At 46.3% G+C, this 20,710-nt stretch overlaps 1 protein-coding gene across 3 annotated transcripts in view; it reads right to left on the bottom strand.

Annotated features, from left to right (window-relative positions):
* MAF (MAF bZIP transcription factor) overlaps positions 1 to 20,703 on the bottom strand; it is a 347,890-nt gene extending 327,187 nt beyond the window's left edge. The window contains exons 1-3 of one of the 3 annotated variants that reach the window (XM_065925074.1): positions 18,688 to 20,703; positions 6,532 to 6,592; positions 2,878 to 4,293 (exon numbers count right to left, since the gene is read on the bottom strand). In XM_065925074.1, coding sequence (XP_065781146.1) covers positions 6,559 to 6,592; positions 18,688 to 19,826 — 1,173 coding nt within the window. In that variant the 5' untranslated portion in view covers positions 19,827 to 20,703 and the 3' untranslated portion in view covers positions 2,878 to 4,293; positions 6,532 to 6,558. Of the gene's footprint in view, positions 1 to 2,877; positions 6,439 to 6,531; positions 6,593 to 18,687 lie in introns of those variants that run through there. The other 2 variants (XM_065925075.1, XM_065925076.1) reach the window with 2 other exon arrangements.
* Positions 20,704 to 20,710: the final 7 nt, after the last annotated feature.

The following is a 20,710-nucleotide window of genomic DNA, read 5'->3' on the forward strand; positions in this document are numbered from 1 at the left end:
CAGTTAATGTGAATGATGAACGGACTTAACAAAACAAATTTAAAGTTCATTGAAGAAGATGTGCTTATATTCTTATCGCGGTATCCTCATATGGATATCGACAGACGTCCTCAGTTTTGTAAGATGATATTTCAGGGCCATCTTAACAGTCTCCAAGAAAAAATACATACATATATGCTCATATATAAGATATATATGTACTGACATTGCCTCTACTGTACAAGCCTCATTGCTATTTTTTTTTCAAATATTTATTTTATGAGCAAAACCCCAAAGTCAGATTTTACAGTTTAACAATACCAAACTTTGATTATAAATTACAGATCACTACTGCAGCTTGCAATGGCCAAACCAAAAAAGGGTGAAAAAAGAAGAAAAGAAAAAAAGTTGGGTGGGGGATCCTCGAGTTGAAACCAGACAGTGACTTGATCCCAAGTAAATTTTAAAGAAATAGTAAAAAGATGCATTCTCAGAATAACTGCGGCCTCAATAGCTTGGAAAGTAACACCTGATGGATTTACAATGCAATCACACACTTGGAACCCATCTTCCCTAAAGTGACACATCTGGTCATTAACCATGACTTTCTTCCCCCCCTAATTGTATCAGGAGACGTCGCACAATGTGAACGACACTGTAAAACGTTGAGTAAAGATAGAAACGTCTTGGAGGATCAGAATTCCTCCTCCTGCACCTCCGGCCATCGCACCCACATCAGTGCCTTAAAAAATGCAAATTTCTTAGCAACAGGGATGAAAAGGTTTTCGTTCCTAATATGATCTGGCTCGAATAAAATAGGATGGAAATAAAATAGAACAAAATCCTTCCTTACTTTTCTTTTTCCTGTGGGGAGCCGGGTGACCGTCACAGTGCTTGCTGCTGCTGAAAGCTCCAAGCTCTGGAGGACTAGGGAACCTGCTCTGGAGCAGGAACCCGGTGGCAAGACCCAAACGCAGCAACTCAAGACTTCGCAGTTTGGGAGCTGGGCGGGTTCTCCGCCCACACACGTGCAGGGAGGGCTTACCGCACGTGCGGGTCACGTGCCATTTGGTTACACCGACCTTGGGGCGTTTTCCACCAGGGCTACTCAGGATGCTACAGGGGAAGCAGAGGAGCGCCAACAGAGGTAACATTTTAATTAACCAGGGTCCCCGTGGAGACGAGTGTGTTTCGAATGCATCCCATTTTTTACCAAGAATTTAATCCCCCACAACTAAGCTGGGGAAGACTGAAAGCAGCGCGTTCTGCGTCCACGGGCTTCACTGGACCAGCAGAGCGCCAAGCACGTGGGAAGGCCCTGCCTCCCGGGGAAGAAAGTGATGCCGTGGGGCCTCGCGTGCGCATGCGTGGTGGATCTCTAGCAGCTGCTGGGAGCTCTCCTCCCCGGCTGCAAAGCAGCCCCGAGGCTTCCAGAAAGCCTGTCTGTCCTGTCCGAAACCACTTTTCCTTCCCTGGAAGGGAAAGCTCTGGTCCAGATCTCCAAACAACAAAGTACGTGCGCTTTCCTTCTACAACGCAGTGGTGAGGAACTACTTCGCTTCGGGACTTTAAAAGGAGAAAAAGAGAAGGAGAAGAAGGAGGGGGTGGGGGGGGGCGGTGGGAAGTCTGGGGAAAAGGAATAACGCAATAGTCTTTGAGCATCAGGACAGAACCGCCAGTAGGCACTATCCACTGAAGCGAAGGAACAAGACAGTGCTTCTCAACTGGGGTCCAGAAGATCAAAATCGGTGAAGGGGATTTCTGCTCCCTCCCGGCGACCCTCACCGCTGGGCAGAGAGCAAGGCCAGGCCTGCGTGCCCAGCAGAGTGCCCTGGCCTTCTGAAAAGCAGTGCAGGATTTCCAGCACTGTCGGACGTATCTATGCACCCCAAGATGCTTTGAAAGGACTTGAATGGTTCCATTAGAAAGGGGGCGGGGGCGGGGGTGAAATAAGGAAGAGAAAATGTAAAAGGAAACAGAAAATTATATTCCCTATTCTAGTCAGCCCAGTAAGAGACCCTGGCTGTCAGCTTCCCCCTGCCATTTCTTGTGCATCAGGAATGAACCTCATTTTAAAATATAAACAAGCCAGAGACACACCATCAGGGGAGGCTCAAGCCCTTTAATTAACCACTATCCGTAAAAAAAAAGTCTCCACTTGGATTAAGTTTGGGGTAGGGGTTCAACCCTGGTGTCAGAATCCCTTTAAATAATTGCTAACAGTCTCCCCACCCCCACCCCAATGACTGAAGACTGCTTGGCTGCTGGCAGGAGCCAGAGAAGAAGAAAAGAAACTTTGTCTGTAGCACCCAATTTAAAGGAGGCAGTGACCTCGGGGTCAATTTCAGATCAATTCGATTCTCACCTCCACTGCCTACCTGCTAGCAAATGAAGTTACTGTGCTTTTCTATAGCCTGAAAGGACTAAAAGGAAATCGTCCCTTGCTGCAAGTGGATGACCCCTTATTAGAGGATGGATGCTTGCTGAAAGGAGCATGGAAAACAACTCTCTTCCTCTTTTTTTGTCACTTTCACCTCACCAGTGATTAAGGTGTAAGATGCACCCCTGGCTTGATAATTAGGTGTTAATATCTTCCAGCAGCTTATAAGGGAGGTCAGGGTTGTGTTGTCTCCAGTGACAATAACTGTAGTTCCCACAGCTGGTCTGACTTGCCCACTCAACACCTGACACTCCCTCCCCCTCCCTTCCCCAGTATTAATTCCCATCTGAAATGATATAAATGCTAATGGCTTTATTACGTTTCCCGTAGATGCTGGAAAGAGAGGCACTCTGAATTCTGCCACTGTCTTACCCTTGTCCCAGCATTTTCCAAATACTGCAAAAAAGAAAAAAAAAGGGAGGGGGAATAAAAAATAAAAGCAAAACCAACCCTTCTGCATAGCTCATTTATTGCTGATAATTTCATTAGGTGCCAGGAAAAGCAAAAAATGCAGACGCTAAACAACAACTTTACAGTGATTTTTGGATCGAGGAAATGAAAGACTCAGCAAGCTGGAGGCGAAGAGAGTTTCAACATTGGCATCTGTGAACGGCAGCAATAAATCTGAGATTCTGGCAGGTGACTGAATGTGTGCTTTTAGAAGGAATGCTCTTGACAGAAGCATCGTTTTGTTTTAAATAACGAGTGCTATACTTGTGTGCAAAAATCCTTCTCCCCGCCCCCCGCCCACTTGCCCCCACCAAATGAATGCATAATGTTTCTTTCTTTAAGATAGCCCCTTCAATAGCATCCTAAGGATCACTGAAAATAATGGGACTTCATTAAGCTGGTTGCCCTGTACTTGCTTTGCCATAATTGATTGATTAAACCTGCTCACTAGTGGGGCCAGTGTCCACGGAAAGGACATCAAGCAGCCTTGTGTGGGAAGGGGGGTGGGGTGGCTATCTAAACAAACAACAACAACAAACAATTTGATAAGGGAAGCCCCGGTACTAAAACAGTTTAAACAGAATTATTTCCCCTTCCTTTCTCAGTGCCAGCACATACTGTGATGTCATCTGCTTAAGACACACTCCTGGAATCCCTGAGGGGTTGGTCCACTCTCCAAATCTGCATGCCAGACAGCACCCGACTCTTTGCTGGCCTCCGAGGTGGGGCACTTACTCTGCAAGCTGAGTACTGAGAGGCCCTGAAGGGTCTGCAGTGAAGCCAGGGTCCAGACCAGCCACTGTTCTCACGCGGGCTTTTCAAACACAGGCAATGGAAGGGAACACTTGCGTCCTGTGTGTTTCACACGGCCTTTGCCTGAGAACACCTGATTCACCATTTCTGTTAAAATACGTTGATGGACTCTGCGAGGGAAGTAACGGTAACAGCATCTGTAATTCTATGTCTGAATTAAACAGCTGTGCTCAGGAGCCCACATGGACACTGGATATCAGGCATCCATGCTTGCATTTTATTTCTGGGTGATCACGGGCAGCAATGTGGGAGGACACGTTATACAAAATAGAAACGAGATTCCGGAGTCCTTTTACTGTGTTTTTGTTTATAACCCAGCTCGTAACAGAGTAAAGCCTCCCTTACGTTGGTTAGAATTCACATTGGCGATGGTACAGTCAGTATAAAACATTTCCAGCTAACTGTGAGATTGGGGAGAGAGAAAACCTGATGGGCACTTAGAACCCGGGGCAGAGCTGTTTATAGATTCCATCAGGAATCTCCCACGGGCAGCGGAAGAGCTACCAACAGGCCTCTCCCCTGTGTGTGTGTGTGTCCCACCTGCCCTGCCCAGGGCGGCTCTGTTAAGGCTCGGATGCATCCAGGTGGGTCTGAGAGAATGTCAGGAACATCTGTAACGGTAGAGCAGACACATCAGCTGGCTCAGGGCCACCACCTCCCCCTGAAATTAGTGTTTCAGCACACAAGACGAAAGAGCATGTATTAAAGGCCTACCTCCTTTCAATTTTGGTGCAAGCTATGAGTAGCTGTTAATCTCCTTTTGACAATTCACCCTAAGAGACAGTCTCTGAGGTGAATTCCAAAGCCACCCTTGGCCTTAGGGTCACGCAACATCATCACCTGTTTCCATGGCAATGATGCTAATGTGACACCTGACCCAGGGGTGCTACCATGGAAAAACTGACATCAGAGAGCACTGTGAGAGCATTGTTGTCTTGGCATGTTAGAAGTCCTTCCTTAGAAGGCACGACCTTGACAAATCACGCACTTGGGCAGACTTGCGTGTATTAAGCTGAAGCATGCACTAGTGGAAAATGTTAAGATCAAGAGATGCTACAGAAATGGAGCATTTCATCTGTTGGTGACAGTCCTTAGGATCACTATTTTGTAATAATACCAAGAACCATAATATAATCTAGACTATGTTTCTGAGAATAAATAAAAGGTAATTAAATGCCTCCTCAAATGGCTTCTAATCTAATTCTCAGACTCTCATCTAGAAAATGGCCAGAAATAAGCCGTGAAGTTGTACATAACAGAAATCAACAGGAGAGCAGAAAACTACTGGTTGCCCATTTCTGGCTTTCAGGACTGAAATCTCTTAAGCAAAGTGACTTTCTGAAAATAAACTAAGTAACTCTCCCAAGAGTATCACATATTAAACTTTTCATATATCCGGTTATAATATCTAATATCACAGAGTAACTTTGAGGAATTGTTCTCCTACCCAACGTCCCCATCTGGCCAAATGCCTCTCTCTTCCCAGTTTTCACCTGTCAATCATGTTCACAGCTGAAATTTGATTTCTCTCCCACCAGTAACCTTATATGAAATATTACCAGGGGGGTCAAGACCCGTGTGAACCTTGCCTTAAAAGTTCATTAGCTCTTTGCTCAAAATGGATGGTTTCAGTGTAACAAAACCTGCCTGGTGGGTTAGATCATCCTATTTAATAGATGGCTTTCAAACTGCAATTATAAAGTCAGAGAAGAAAGGGATAAAGTTTAGGTACAGCATGCACACACAAGAACACACAAATTAATCCCAATGGTATACACTGAGTTAAAAATCTACATATGAGAACTATTAAAGAAAATGTTAATTTTGTTTAAGGCTAGGAAAGAAATCATGGTAAACAGTCACAGTCCAGTTACTCAAAGACTTTCCCAATAACAGTATGTAAAAGTAAGTAATCAGATACCATGTTTGAAGAGTGGGGGGAAAATGTGGGTCTGTTTTCTGACATCCTCAATTCACTGTATTCTTAAAGTGTCTCTTTGGCAAAGAGTAGCAATTTGACAGTGTGACTTAAACCAAAAGCTGTATTTCATGCAAATTTCTTAGCAAGCAAATTTCATTTTTAAAAAAATCAAACTTCATTCCATTAGCCAATAAGAGGTAACAGGAATACATAAAACCATAATGCTAAATAATTATTGGTGTAAGAGTGTTGGTCTGGTTCTCCAAATGAGGAAGATTCATAATTAAATTCACCCTGGGAACCTTGTAATTGAAAACCCATTTAAATAGCTTAATTTCAATTTTTTTTTTTTTTTTTTTGGTCAATGAAAATCAGATTTCTGACCCCCATATCCTCCTTCAGCCTAGTGGGGATTGGCTCCAAACTCACATTTGGACGCAGAGGAGGGACACAATGTGCTTTGAAATTACACTAACTTTTCCAAATGTGAGCATGGAGTGAGTTATAGGAGACTGTAAATTTGGAATGGTTATGTGAAGCCGGCCAGCGACCACGGATTCTAATGGTACAGATTCGCCCAGATGGTCTGACATTCAGGCAGAGAGACTGGGCAGGTCTTTGGGAGTCAAGAGACTCCTGCTGGTTCAGGCTGAAGGTCTGAGATCTGCTCAGACTGGCCGAGAGCTCTGTACCCCCGCCTCCGTGATGACAACAGGACAGAAAGGCATGCATGCTGGTCTCGCAGTCGCCAGCCTTCTCCTCAGCATCTGGCATCACCACCGATGAACGCGTGAAACCCAGACACTACGGCTCCGAGAGCAGGAGGCTTTCACACCTGGAGAGTGATCCGCATTCCTCACTTGCTCGCTCGCTCCCTCATGGAAAATGCATTAAAACAAGCACATGCAAATCAGAAATCAAGATGTACCTCTTTGACTTCGGGCAACAGGAATTTTCACATCACTGATGTAGAGGATTCCCTTGGGTACCTGATTCAGTAAATATATTAAAATAAACAAAGGGTCATTAATAACCACGAAGAGGGCTTTGTAAGGACAGCATGTTCAAGGCCGCCTAACTAGCTACGAGAAGGGCAGAATGAGAGCCAAAGAAGAGGAATTTAGGTCCACTTGCTTTGGCAGCCTGGTCTCAGCCCTGCCAGAGGAAGGGTTCGCATGGAAGAGAACAGCGCGGCGTGCTGCGTCAACCCCCCCTCCACCCTGCCTCTGATCCTGCGAAGGTGGAGACAGTGATGTCCACTGGCCTGGCAGCTGGCATCAGCCCTGAAGCTGCCCTCAGCTCAGAGAATCAAGTGATCCTGGGTTCACAGTGGATGAGGACTGAAAGGTCTCTGATGAGTGTCTCCCAAGTGTTCACAGACTGAGCATCCCTTGGGGAACCAAACTGGTCTACTTCTCCCTGGCTTCGTTACCTAGACCGGATTCTCTTCCATCTTCCCCCCTCCTCTTCCACAGACAGGGTCTACTCTGCTAGTACTGCTGACCTTAATCGTAGATGTTCTCTTAACAAATAGAACCATTTAGAGAACACTCTTTTATTTATTAACTTCCACTCTGTTTAAATTAGTAGCAGGGAATGCTTAGAACGGTAATATGAAAATGAGATTGCTTTAAAAAAAAAAGTCTTTTTTGCTTCACAGTGAATAACAAAGCACAGTAATTCAAAGTAGTTTAGCTTTCTATGGTTCAAAAACCCCTTATTGCTATTAGCTGTACTAATGTTAAGTGGCAAAATAATTATCATTTACTGTACGGAGTCCAATATTTTCCAGACAGCAGTTTAATAACAAAGCAGACCTGTCATTTCTCCATATAGTTAGCCATACTCTACAAGTGCAAACTGTCAAAATATATTTAAAATCTAATTTAAAAAATTCAACATGGTTACAACAAATCTGTGTACAATAACTATGATAAACCAGTAAGTCAATCTAATTTTTTTGCCAGTGTGAAGATTCAGTTATTCTTCTTTAATCTGCCCCACTTTTATTTGAATTACTTTACAATTGGTGTGAAAAAATACACATGACACATACACCTGCTGAAATATCTAGACTGCTGTAACTGGGATAGAATCTTTTACTTAAATTTTCATTTAGTGTAACTCTCTAATTTTTCCAATGTCCTTTATCTAAACAGTCTGACTATGTATTAAAACACAGATAAATAAATTTGGACTCATATCTGTCAGAGCTGTCCCAAATACATTATGGGCTTACATCCACATTTCATGTTAGAAATGATTTTTTAAATGTTATGGCACAAACTGCTCTTTTTCATGTCAGAGTATACACTAATCTTTTGCCAAATATATTATTTCTATGCCAAAAAAAAAAAAAGAAACAAGAAACATACTGAAGTTATAAAACCTGGAAGTGTTATCCATGATATCAATTGTTCTCCATTTCAAGTTCAAATGGGTAATCTCAAAAAACAAACAAAAGACAAAACAAAACTTCCCATATAATGTTACTTTAAAAAAAAAAAACAAAAAACCTTTAGGAGCAACAGATTCTGTTTGAAATGCAACTGAATAGAGTATAAAAGCTTCAGAGATTGTGGAGGCAATATTTTTAATTCCTTTGGGGCACTGCAAACACATGTTAAGCTTCTGCAAGGAATATTTTACATGACATCATAGACTTGTGAAGCATTCTTCAATTTTAGAACAATATTACAAAGCAGTAATTGAACGGAGACTTTGCAAAAATTCCCCTTTGCCTTCCTGACCAGCTCATTGATAGCCTCTGTTATTTTTGGAGAAAAAGAATCGGGCCTCATTAAATGTGATATTTGGCATCTTGCCTGAAATCTCATAAAGTAGATGTCCTTTTTAGATCATCGGTGTCATTTTCCTCAAGATGACCTCTATTCGCTGGCCACCTGGGGAACCCATCCTGTTATCAAGGCATTTACTTTCCAAAGCAGGGGAGAGAGATTCAGTTCGCACACACGACTAGGGTCCAGAAGCCATTGCCGGGTCTGTCCTCATCACCTTCACCCAGCCTAGTCACTAGGGAAGAAGGGTGGGGGCAAGGGCACCTCTCCTGGGAGTAGAGAGGAGACTCTCAAGGCGGACTGCACCGGGTGCAGCCCAGGCCGGCCATCTGCTAGCACAGAGCCTCCACGAGCGGGATCTATTTGCCTAACAATTAAATGGTACTTTTTAAATAGCATAGGAATGTGCGGTGATATTCCAAGGAAGATTTGAAAAGGTCTCATTAGCGGTACAGTGCAGGGGGAGTTGAGTTAACATGACAGGATGCCCTGAGAACACAGAGATGGTCAGCATGCACCTCCTTGCTGCCCTGAGTCATGCCAAGCCCGGCCAAGGTTTTATGGGAAGACCATCTTTGACTATTCAGGCTTGGTTTGGTTCCCACCTACCAACACGTGGAGGAGAATGAGGAAGTCTGTCGTGTGCTCATTAGTATGTCCTGGTGTGGAAACTGCATATTCATCTTTTAATAGCTTCCCCCTCTACAATGTATTAAAGAGCATCACATGGAAATAAGATAGATAAATGGCAGATGAAAGAATATGTTGGATTCCCTGCCTGAAAATAGATTCAACCATCATCTTTTAACTGATTTCATCTGAGAATGATTACTGCAGGTCTCCCACCCTAACAAAAAGGACTTTAGTGGAATCTGACAATGTAAAAGCGGCTCAGATGCTGAGACCCTTGCTTTCCTTTCACCATATTTATCTGCACATTTATGAATCCTTCCCTAAGAGAAGAAGAAGGGGGAAAGGGGAAGTTTATTTAAGAAGGTGCAGAGATGCTTAATTACTTTGCACTCAAGGATCCAAAACACTGAAGGTCCCTATAAGGGAGGAAAAAAAAAAAATCCTGCATGAAAGGCTCTTTTCTGAAATGAGTGATTTTAAAGTTTGTCCTTTGCTGACAGTTCCTGAGTGTCTGAGATTCAGCAGCCACTGTGTTAAACCCAGGAATCCAAGCGAGCCCCTCTAGCTGAGCTATGGGTGAGATCCTAATGAAGTTTTCTTGAGTGGCTTTCCCCTACAATAAGCATCAAACTCTATCAAGGCAAATCCCAAATATAGTATGGAGATTTCTAGAATGACTTAAAGCAGGTTATCTGGATCTCCTTCCTTTTTTCTTTTGCCTCTTCACCCTGTCTGTAACCAGAGAAGGGGAAAAATAAAATAAAATAAAGCCAGATCTGGAAAATGGGCCAGAAAATTAATAGAGTAAAAACCAAATGACCTGGACCTGAAGTTCTTACTTCCAGAAGGTTCCTGGGGCGGCTGGAGTGTGATGTGGGGGTCCCAAGTGAAGGAGGAGCGTTTTAGGACTGAATCCGCTTCCTCCCTCCATGCGCCCACCCCTGTACTCAGCAAAGCGGGTCGTTTTCACGTCCCCGAGGTCGCCACTGTGGCTCAGGTGGTCCTCCTGGAACACTTGAACCAAATCCCAATACACGTCCAAGAAGCGGGCTGGGCCCCGGGCGCACTGGGAGTGACCGCCCGCGGTGGTGCCCCGGGTGCAGGTGCGGGCCCGGGCATTTCAGAGGGGAGCCGCTTTGTGGGCAGAGTCCCCAGCCTTCGCTCCCCACCCGGGGTGCCGCCGGGGCCTGGGGCACGCAGGGGCAGCCGGACCCCACCCCGCGAGCCCTGTCCTTCTGCACCCGCCGCGGTGGCCAGGGTATCGGGCGGGTGGAGAGCACAGCTGGGTGGGCAGGGCTGCCCAGGGTGAAGGGGCCCCAGAAGCTGCAGCCGCGCTTAGACACGCCACGGCCACCTGCCAGCTCTCCTCCTCATCCCAGCCTCTGTCTGCCCAGGGCCTGGCACAGGAGCGAGCTAGCAGGCCCCAAGCCCCAGCTTAGGTGACTGCTTTCTGGTCCAGCGCAGTGACTTCTGAGTCTCTGATGGCCCTGGTGACCAGGCGTGAAACACAGAGAGGACACTGGGATGGGCCAGGGACCAGGCGCTCAGGGGCCGAGGCCCTGGAGCTAAGGACATGGCAGTTGTCTTCAGGGATGCTGGGGACCTCAGGGTCTGCCACCGGCCTGTCAGTCATCCTGCAGATAAATCCGGCCTGGTGGGAAGCAGGGGCCCCGGGAATGACCTAGAGCTGACCCCTGGCGATCAGGGGTCATAAGCCAAGGTTGGTCTCTGTTAGTGACACCACCACCCCCGACCCCAGCCCAGCCCCTGTAGACCAGCTAGCTGCCCTTTGCTCCTCTGGTCTGCTTTGCTTCCTGGAAAAATCCCCCAAAGCAGACCAGAAACCCACTTCTCCAGGCTTCCGGAAGTGGACGAAGGCATGGAGAACAAGGGGAAATGTGGGGAGCAAAAGGGAACACGGTTCTGTTGGCCGAGGTTTTCATCTCAGGGCCCCCTTCGCAGCCTCCTTTTCAGCATTCTCTTGGGACAGGGACGGAGTGGGTGGTACGCCTCCTCTCCCACTTCTACAAAGGTTTTGTGGCCTCGCCTATTTCCTACCCGAAAGAACCAACCGCAAGGAAAAACCATTCTTTGGAATCTCAGCTTGGAAACACTCAAGGCTGGTGATCAGAATATTTAGAATAGATTCAGAATCCAAATCCCCCGTGTGTAACTCACACCCAGGCAGGCCTGGGCTGGGTGGGGGCCAAGGGGGTGTGGGGGTGAGCACAGAACTATTTCCTCTCCTCTCCCCCCTCTCCCAAACCTCCACAGACCACCCCTCCCTCATCCTCCCTTCTTGAATTAATGCCCCTTTCTAATCATAACTAAAGGTCCAAGAATCTGTGGAGAAGGGAGGAATGTGATTTTGCAATCCGAAGTCCTAATTATGGGGGGGGGGGGGGGGGGCGGGGAATAGTTATTTGACAAAAAGAAAGGGAAGGAAAAGGAACTGTGTGTTGAACGGGGAAGAGGTGCCTGGTAGATGGTTATGATTTGGGTCGAGAACTGTGCATTCCAATCAGAGCCTCTCTGTGGAAAATGCATTTTGTGAATTTCTTAAAACTGTCCAACTTTGATGCACTTACATAGAAAGATCCAATTTCTGTGTGCCGCTGATGTGTTCTTCCTATCTTAGCCTTGTTGTGTTGGGCAAAGTTAGAGAAAACACACAAAGGGCTTTCAAAATTAAACAATGAAACTGTCACGATGCCATCAGACCTACTGCGGTGACCGTAGAAATATGGGCACAACACATCCGACTGGTCCCAAACGCCTCCACGGCAAAGTCACAGGCTGATATGTTCCCTAAATGCCCCACACTTAAGACATTCACAATTTCCTCTGAGCTCTTAATTGGGGTTCGAGCTCTAAAATTGTTTTCAAAACAGAAACACATGTGAACATACAGGGAGGAAATGGACAGCTGAACCTGGCTTGCACCTGCGTGCAAATGTGTACACTGGGTGACATGCCTTCGAAGTCGGCGTCAGAGTTCTTTCTGGCGTCCCTCATTTCTCACCTCCCACAGATGCTACAGAAACGGGCGGGGAGTTGCGGGTTTTGCTACGCCTTCGTGCTGAGCAATTTGATTTGCTTTGTTTTTTGTTGTGTCCCTCTCGAAAGGGTAAAGATGCTCCCACATTGTGGCCGGACTGTACTCCTTTATGCCCTGACAGTCATGAGACAGCCTGGGAGACTGAAATGCTCTCACTTCTGTCCCCTACCCCCGCTGGAGGGAAAAAAAAAAAATGCCCAGACAGAGCTGGGTTTGTTCACAAGCCCCGGGTGGAGCCAGGCTTGGAGAGGATTCCCCTTTTCTGGGGCTGTGTGATGTCTAGATTTTGAAGATTTATATCAAAAGTGAGAAAAGCAGTGTTATCGAAAGGTGGGTGAAGGCTCCAGCTCTGCTTTTAAACACACACAAAAACAGACAAACACGCACATCGGCGTGCGGTGGTCTGAAGGGCTGGATCACCTCCCTGGGCTCCTGTCTGCCTAGTGTTGGACTCGGGACATCTTTTAAATTTGGGATGGGCCCGCAATGAGAAAACAAACTTTAAGTGTCTCTCATTTTCCTATTGACAACAAGGAAGACACTGGCTCCAAATTATTCATTCAGCCTCCTGAGGAATCATCAGAAGTGGTGAAAAGTATAGCCTCTCATGGTAGGTGTCTCTCCCCTAAAAACGAAGGCATTTATTTCTTCAAAGAAAAGGGACAAAATTTAAGAGTAAATCAAATGAAAGTAAATCGCAGTGGGGAGCCTGGCAGATGAGCAGTCTAAAGCAGGTGAATCAGATTTCCTAGCCTCTCTGATCTCACGTTTATATAAGATGTAAGGTCTCCGAGCCTGGCTGTGTGTTTTACTGGCATGGAAATTAGCCGGCTAAAGTTTGTCACTCATGGACCTCAATCTTCCAACCTATCGCAGTTAGTCTTTAACTACCAACAGGCAAAAATGTGGCAAGCAAACTTTTAAATATATTGATCGGCCTAGAATGGCGGGTGGAGAGCGTTTCATCAAGTCAAGGGTGAATACGGAAGTAAGCTGGCCTAAACCAAAAAATAAAGACAACAGCTAAAACCTTCCAACTTCGGAACTCGTGAACCTTTGAATGTGTCAGAAGCCACTTGGGTCATCTCAGACAAGGACACGTGGGGAATTCGGCTCCCGGGACAGCTGCACCCCGTATTTGCAAGGCTGGTTACCATTTGCCTCTGCTCACTGCGTTTAGCCTGAAAGCTGGTCGTTTGGCAAGGGGAGGTCCTATTTAAGAGCAGAAATACCTCGACTTGACGGGTGTAAATAAAAACTACTGGGGTGAAGGTATAAGGGAGAAAAAGATCAGAACCTTAGAATTGCATATTTGGTAATAAATAAGGCATTTCCCATTGGAATGGCCTCTGTTGAAAGCCCAGGTGGTTATGGCATGAAGGCAAATAAATATGATCATCTAGACATCATTTCCTCACTGAGAACAGGAAGTAGAACCTCTGCCTATTTGATGTCAGTCTATTAATGTGTCAGATACATTGTAAAAAATTATTACATGGTTCTGGGGAAAAAAAAGGAAACATGGGAAGTGATTTTGTGGCTGCCTGACAGCAGAGAAGGGGGAGGGAAGAAAAGACCACGGAACGGGTGTACTTAACTAACTAGTTTCACTTACGGCTCTGCCTGATGAATGACCACGTTTGACATCACTGATAATTACAATACTATCCAGGGCCCGAGAGGAAACCAGGGTGCTCGGCTCTGCTAAAGCTTCTGCCCGTGGCATCTGCTTGGGGAGGGGAATCAAATTTTTTTTTTCTTCTTAGTAAAATTATCTGCCAGAGAAACAATGAAGCGTGAAAAAGTACTGTTTAGCGTGTGCATGTCTACCATAGGCTTTTAAAATGCTGGCTGTTACCTTTTGGGACACTTCCCTTTACACCATTGTATATATCTTGTAAATTTCAGTGGAATTTTTTTTTTTAAGCGATATTACAGGTTGAAAATAAGCGAGTCTATTTGGGTTGGCACGTGGTAAAGTCAGAAGCACCAGCATGTTTCCTGTGGGTCTGTACCTAAGACCCTCAGACAGGAGGCACAGTTAGCGTGGAGGTTATTCATGTAATACCTTTCATCCCTAACACAATCATTTATTCTCTTTTTAAAAAAGGAAATTAAACAGAAAAGTTGGCTGTTTTTCATGACTGCAGACAGTAATAATAATAATAATAATAAATAGAATTCTCATGTAAATTTCATTTTGTGAATACACGGGTAAAGCACATGATCTTGGGGCTTCCAAAATGTGGTACGTCCCACAGATGGCTCCGACTTGTGAGTGGGCTCAGTTCTGCATTTGGAATGAAAGGAATTTTAACACTATTTAGACAAAGCCTCAAATGCAGTGTGAAGGGAAAGCTAGATTTCCTCACATGATTTAAACAACACAACAAAAATTAGAGACCTATTTGTAATAAGGGCGCTCCGGCAGGATTTAGGATTTTTTGGTTAAAAAAAAAAAAAAAAGCATGTATTTGTGTTCACCACACATTACATTTCAAATCTTTTTAGGAATTTTTTTCCCCAAATATGGTTACTTCTTCTGATGCCTTTTATTAGGAGTTAAACGTCTCTTAAAGGCAGCCACCAAAATCACCTTTTTTTTTTTTTTTTTGCCAACGCCACTTTGTGTTTTTCATATTTGGGTCCCAAACCTGCTTATTATATTGAACTATCTTGTAGGGTCCTATCAAAACACTTAATTGTTGGACCACTGTATTTTTCTCTGAAGTGGCATTTCCCATGAGATAATTATAATAACTCCATTTTCACTCTTATCTGGAAAATGTGTTTGCCTGAAATCTTGCATCAGATGCTGGGCTCTCTTAAGGGATACATCCATTTCTGCTTCTACAGTGGGAGACTGCAAATCTCGTTGGGATCAGACCCAAAAAAAAAAAAAAAATCTCTGAAGCAGAGAAGAACAGCTAAGTTCAAGTACATGGAAGAAGGTTTACTAAGACATCTGTTAAAGCAAAATGAAGTGTGGATTCAGGGTCCCTATCCAAGCTAACAGTGAGAGAAAGGTCAAAATGCCCTGTTAGCCTCTGTCTTCGTGTTCTGTGGAAGAGGGGAGGGAGGCGGATACACCGGCCAGAACTCATCAGCGCCAAGCACAACCTGCTTTCCTCAAAATCAGGCATTCCTTCAGAGTTGCAATATTATCTTTGTTTCCTTTTTTTAAAAGGACAGAAAAGAAAATAAAACAGAAGTCACTGTGTTGGCCTCTATCTTCAAAACAGTGTCGGCTTTGTCTAACAGCCTATTAGCGATCTAGGGAAAGTTGATGAAGAATGCAAACTGCATGAATTTGTAACATTAGTTGCATGAATTTGTGTCATTTTTAAAATAGGTCAGTGCTGTTAGTGAAGGTGGCTCCAGACTCTCCAACAGATCTTTTCAGGGAGCCCCCACTCACAACCTGTGTTGGGATAAAACACCAATAAATCAAAACACAGCTTTTATTTCAATCAGGCATTATTTTTTCGCTCCTATTCCAGGAGCTAAGGTGCTTTGCAATCATTACCAGCTCAGCTACATGGAGATGCCCTCAGCTAAATTTGCACAGGGAAATATGATTTAATAACGCAGTTTAAACCCAGATATATACTTGGACTTCTGTAAGTGAGAGGAGGATTTTTCTTTTTCCTATTTAAGACAAATGACCTTCAAAGTTAAAAACACAAACCAACAACTTTGATGTGTTCAAAGTGTTGATGTGAAATCTTGTCAGGCCTTGCTAACAAGAAAATCATGGCGTGTGAGGGAAGAAGAAAAATAATCAGTTTCAGCCAAAAGGCAAGAACTGTTTATCTTGACCACTGAATGTATATGTGCCCAAGCCACCTCTGCCAATGCCCTCTTTCTGGGCTCATTTCTCTCCAGATGGGCACGCCGCTGGGGGATCAGGCGCTCAGACGAGGCCGGCCGGCCGAGAAGGCCCTGCTCACAGGCTAGTATGTTTGCTTGTTTGTTTCCAGCAGGGCAATGGTGTCTCAACTTATTTAAAAACTGAAAACTTTGAGGGGGAGGGGGATTTTCAGAGAGCGCAATTTACATTTACATTACATGTTACTAATTATTAGAAGGACTGCACTAACCAAACAGCCTGTGTTTCACCCTGAATTATTGCCTCCCTACTTCTTCATTACTCCTACCTCTAGAGAAAAGGATGCCTTTCAAACTTCTAGTGCAGAGTTGGGCCCAGTTAAACTGCACACTAAGAAACTGAGTACAGAATCAAAAAAAAAAAATGCAGTTTATTATTGTAATTATTCTTTCTCTTGATATAACCAGAATTGAAAATGAAAGAAAAGCACATAGGAACATCACGCGTGGTTAGTTAGTAACTCAAGATATAAAACAATTTTGCACAGCAAAATATGTAAAAGAAAAGTAACTGACAAGATTTTTTTATATTTATTGTGGTAAGATTTACTTTTCATTTGTTTTTAAAGACAGGATGTCAGTCCCTGAAAATAACATTTACTGATTATTGCCTTTAAAACTGTGGATTTTTTTTAAGTTACAGAAAATCCAGTTCTGCACCACAATACAACTGTAAAAAAATCTGCATCATCTTAAAACTGTGCAGTAATGCCATTTTTATAACTGCATAAATTTTATTAGCGTTCTAAACAGTTTTGCAAATTTTTTTTGTATTATATGCTTGCAGGTTATATCTTAGTGCAATTCAGTCCCAAATACTTTAATTTGAAAAAAAAAAAACATACATTTTGAATGTAAAATACCCCTACAGATATAAACAGGGGTGCTTCCCCTTTTAATACTTTGGTTTTCAATACAGTCAGTGGTATAGCAAAGACTACACATACCCAACTTATATTTAAGTTGCAAGCACATGCTGTATAAGCTACTTTTTTTTAAACAGTCCCCTTGCAAACTCTACCCCCCTTAACATCACAACAGTAAACAATTTAGTGCATCAATCTTTTAAAAAATCTACAGCTAAACAGACCTAACTCTTTCAAATTTATCTATAACATTCCTTTATCTGTAGCATACATTTTAACTGGGCTAACAGATTATAAAAACTAGAATTAAATTATATACTAGAAACCCATAGCATTCCACATTTGACAATGACCAAAAGCCAAAAAAAATAAAAACAAAACAAACCAAAAATAATGGGGCAGATTTCTTTCTCTTAAAAATAAATTTTAGACTGCTTTCGGCAACAGCACAATTTTAGTCCACCCAATGGGGTGGTCATTCTCATTTAAAAAGAATACATTAAGAGTTCTTTACTGTTGGCCTTGTTAAAATTTTTAACCCATCCTGGCATCTTTGACAAGGAACCCCTTCAGTGCATTTACAATGGGAGGCTGAAGTTCTGAGTAACTCAAAGCAGTTTTGGAGCAGATGCAAACTTTCATGGGAAGAAGGCTCTAGGGTTGCACTTTTTTTTTTGTTCTGAACTGAAAAAGTCATGAGGCAATAAAACAAAAGTATGAATGCCAATGCCATAAGTCTTCGAACGTCCATTTCCAAGCCAAAAGGAAAAAAAAAAAAAAAAGAAAAAATAATTATACCATACATGTCCAGCATGCAGGCTTTTTTTTTTTATTAATATAATGTCTCTTTTCCATAAAGTCTTTGAAACAGTTATAGTTCATTGTTGCTAAGACAAAGTAGCAAGCATAATAATGCATGAGATGAGAATGAGTTTTTTTTTTTATTTTTTTAATGGCAGACTAAACTCTCAGATTTGGCATCATAAGGACCAAAACTCACGAGTCACACCCAGAAGGTTGATGCAGGCTTGATTGTGGCAGGTTCATGAGGATTTTTTTTCCTCTATTTAAGCATAACAATGCTCAAAAAACCCCGATGGAACTCAGCACGCTGCAAGTCTATAACATTTCACATTTTTTTTTCCTTTGCAAGCTCAATCTCATATGAAGAACTCAGGAGGAGAAAAAAAACTTAGCCTTTTTTTTTCTTTAAATCTCAAAGGAGATGGGTGGCAAGGGAGTGAGGGTGGAGGATGGGGGCGGGGGTCGAGATAGGGGCAACACAGCAAGCTCCAAAAACTCAAAGTTCTTTAAAAAAAAAAAAATCCAAACAAAATAAAACACACACACAGAAAATGAACACCAGCTCATGAACTGAAGAAGAAAAAAAAATATGTGAATGATGCAGGCTTCAAAGGTGAGCATGAGGAACTCTGTTGAGATCTTTGAACATTGAGCAAGTGAAAGGTGGGGGGGGGGGAGGGATGTTAAAAAAAAATACAAACAAACAAACAAAAAAAAACAAGCCAGCAAGTTATGGAGAATTTCAGATTGGCAATCCATGAGCCAGACCACCAACCCCTCCCCAACTCAAAAACTGCCGCCGCCACCACCATCATCTCGGAGCAGTGTGTGTGTGTGTATGTGTGTGTGTGTGTGTGTGTGTGTGTGTGTGTGTGTGTGTGCAGGGGGCAACTGGGGGGCGGGCAGGGGGCAAGCTCGGGAGGGGAGGGGGCGAGGTGGTGGCGAGCAAGGCTCTTGGAACTGCAAGCCCACACCCGAGCCGGACCCCCACGGAGCGCTTATCAAGGTGGCGAGCTGGGGTCGCGTGTCAGACTCACATGAAAAACTCGGGAGAGGACGGGTTGTCGCTGCTCGAACCGTTTTCTCGGAAGCCGCTGCTCACCAGCTTCTCGTACTTCTCCTTGTACGCGTCCCTCTCGCGCACCAGCCTGGAGATCTCCTGCTTGAGGTGGTCGACCTGCTGCAGCAGCTGGTTCTTCTCGGACTCCAGGACGTGCCTCTGCTGCACCCTCTTGAAGCGGCAGGACTGGGCATAGCCGCGGTTTTTCAGGGTCCGCCTTTTCTGCTTCAGCCGGATCACCTCCTCCTTGCTGACCCCGCGCAGCTGCCGGTTCAGCTCGCGCACCGACATGGTCACCAGCTGCTCGTCGGAGAAGCGGTCGTCGAAGTGCAGGCCGCCGGCCGCGGCGTGATGCGGGTGCAGGGCGCCCCCCGCCCCCGCCGCGCCCCCGCCGCCGCCGCCGCCGCCGCCGCCGCCGCCCCCGGCGCTGGCCGGGCCGCCCGCGCCGCCGCCGGAGCCGCCGCCGCCGCCGCCGCCGCCGGCCGAAGCGGACGCGCTGCCCGCGGCGCCTGGCGCGCCGGCCGTCGGGTGGTGGTGGTGGCCGGCGGCGTGGTGGTGGTGGTGGTGGTGGTGGTAGTGCGGGGCCGCGCCGCTCTGCGCAGCGGCCGCGGCGATCACGGCGGACACCACGGCGGCGGCAGGGCCCATCTCCTCGCCGCTGCCGCCCAGGGAGGCGCCGGCGCCGGCCCCGGCCGCCGAGGCCAGCTGCTGCGCGCCGCGCGCGTAGCCATCGAAGCCGCCCTGGAGCTGGTGGCTGTTGCTGATGAGCGCCTCGACCGCGTCCTCGGGGCTGAAGCCCAGCGCCTCGGGGTTCAGCTGCTGCGGGTAGCCGGTCATCCAGTAGTAGTCTTCCAGGTGCGCCTTCTGCTCGCTGCCCGAGCCCGGGCTGGGCGCCGAGAAGCTGGGCGAAGGGGGCACCGAGCTGCAAGGCGTGCTCATGGGGGTGGAGGACAGCGAGCCCCCGGCGATGAGACGGCCGCACTGGCTGATGATGCGGTCGGTCTCCACCGGCTCCTTTTTCACTTCAAACTTCATCAGATCGAAGTCATTAACATATTCCATGGCCAGGGGACTGGTGGGCAGGTCGGAGTTGCTCATTGCCAGTTCCGATGCCATTCTCCTGCCGCCGCCGCCGCCGCCGCCGCCGCCGCCGCTCCGCCAGATGGGCTGCAGGAGAGGGGCCAGCGGGCTGTGCTGGGTGGCCAGCGGGTGAGCCAGCTTGCCGGGCTGGGGCGCTTCTAGCTCGCGCGGCGGTGGCTGGCCCGAAACCTCCGAGCGCACACACACACACACACACCCCCGCCGCCCTGCCCGCGCCCCCCGCGCCCGCCCTCCCTCCCCCCCCGGCTCACGCCAATGTGCTCGCTCGCTCGCCCCGGCCCCTCCTCGCCTGCTCGCCTCCTAGCGCGCGGAGCGGGCGGCTTCAGGCTCGGGAAGGTCCTCCGCGGGCTGCGGTGGCGGCGGCGGCGGCGGCTGCGGCGGCGAAGCCAGAGGAGCCCGGCTGGGTGCGCGGCGTCCCCCGCTCGCCGCTCCGCTGCGCGCTTTGCATAAGGAGGGCTCGGCCCGGCTTGCCGGCCCCGGCTGCAGGCGGGGCGCGCGCGGCGGCCGTTCGGGGCTGCAGGCGCGGCAGGCGGCTGTCCGGGCGGCGCAGGCCTTGGCACGGGGGAGTTAACACTTCATGCTTCTCGCCTCCTCTTCTGCCTGGCTCTTTTTTATTAAAAAAAAAATTTTTTTTTCCTCTCCCCTCGCTCAACCTCGCGCTCTTCCTCCCTCTGTGCAAAGTGCAAGACAGAGGTGCAGCCGCGCTGGAGGAAAGGGAGGGGTGGGGGGAGTTGAGTTCTTTCTTGCTTTTTTTTTTTTTTTCTTTTAAAGCGAAATAGCGAAGTCCTGGGGAAAAGGCGAGGCGCGGAGCAAAAGGAGGGAGACCAAGCCGACGAGCAGCCGGAGCTATACAGCTCGAAGATGAAAAAAAAAGATTTTAAAGCCTCTGATCCAGCAAG

Source organism: Muntiacus reevesi, chromosome 2 (genome assembly GCF_963930625.1).
Source record: "Muntiacus reevesi chromosome 2, mMunRee1.1, whole genome shotgun sequence".
NCBI lineage: Eukaryota > Metazoa > Chordata > Mammalia > Artiodactyla > Cervidae > Muntiacus > Muntiacus reevesi.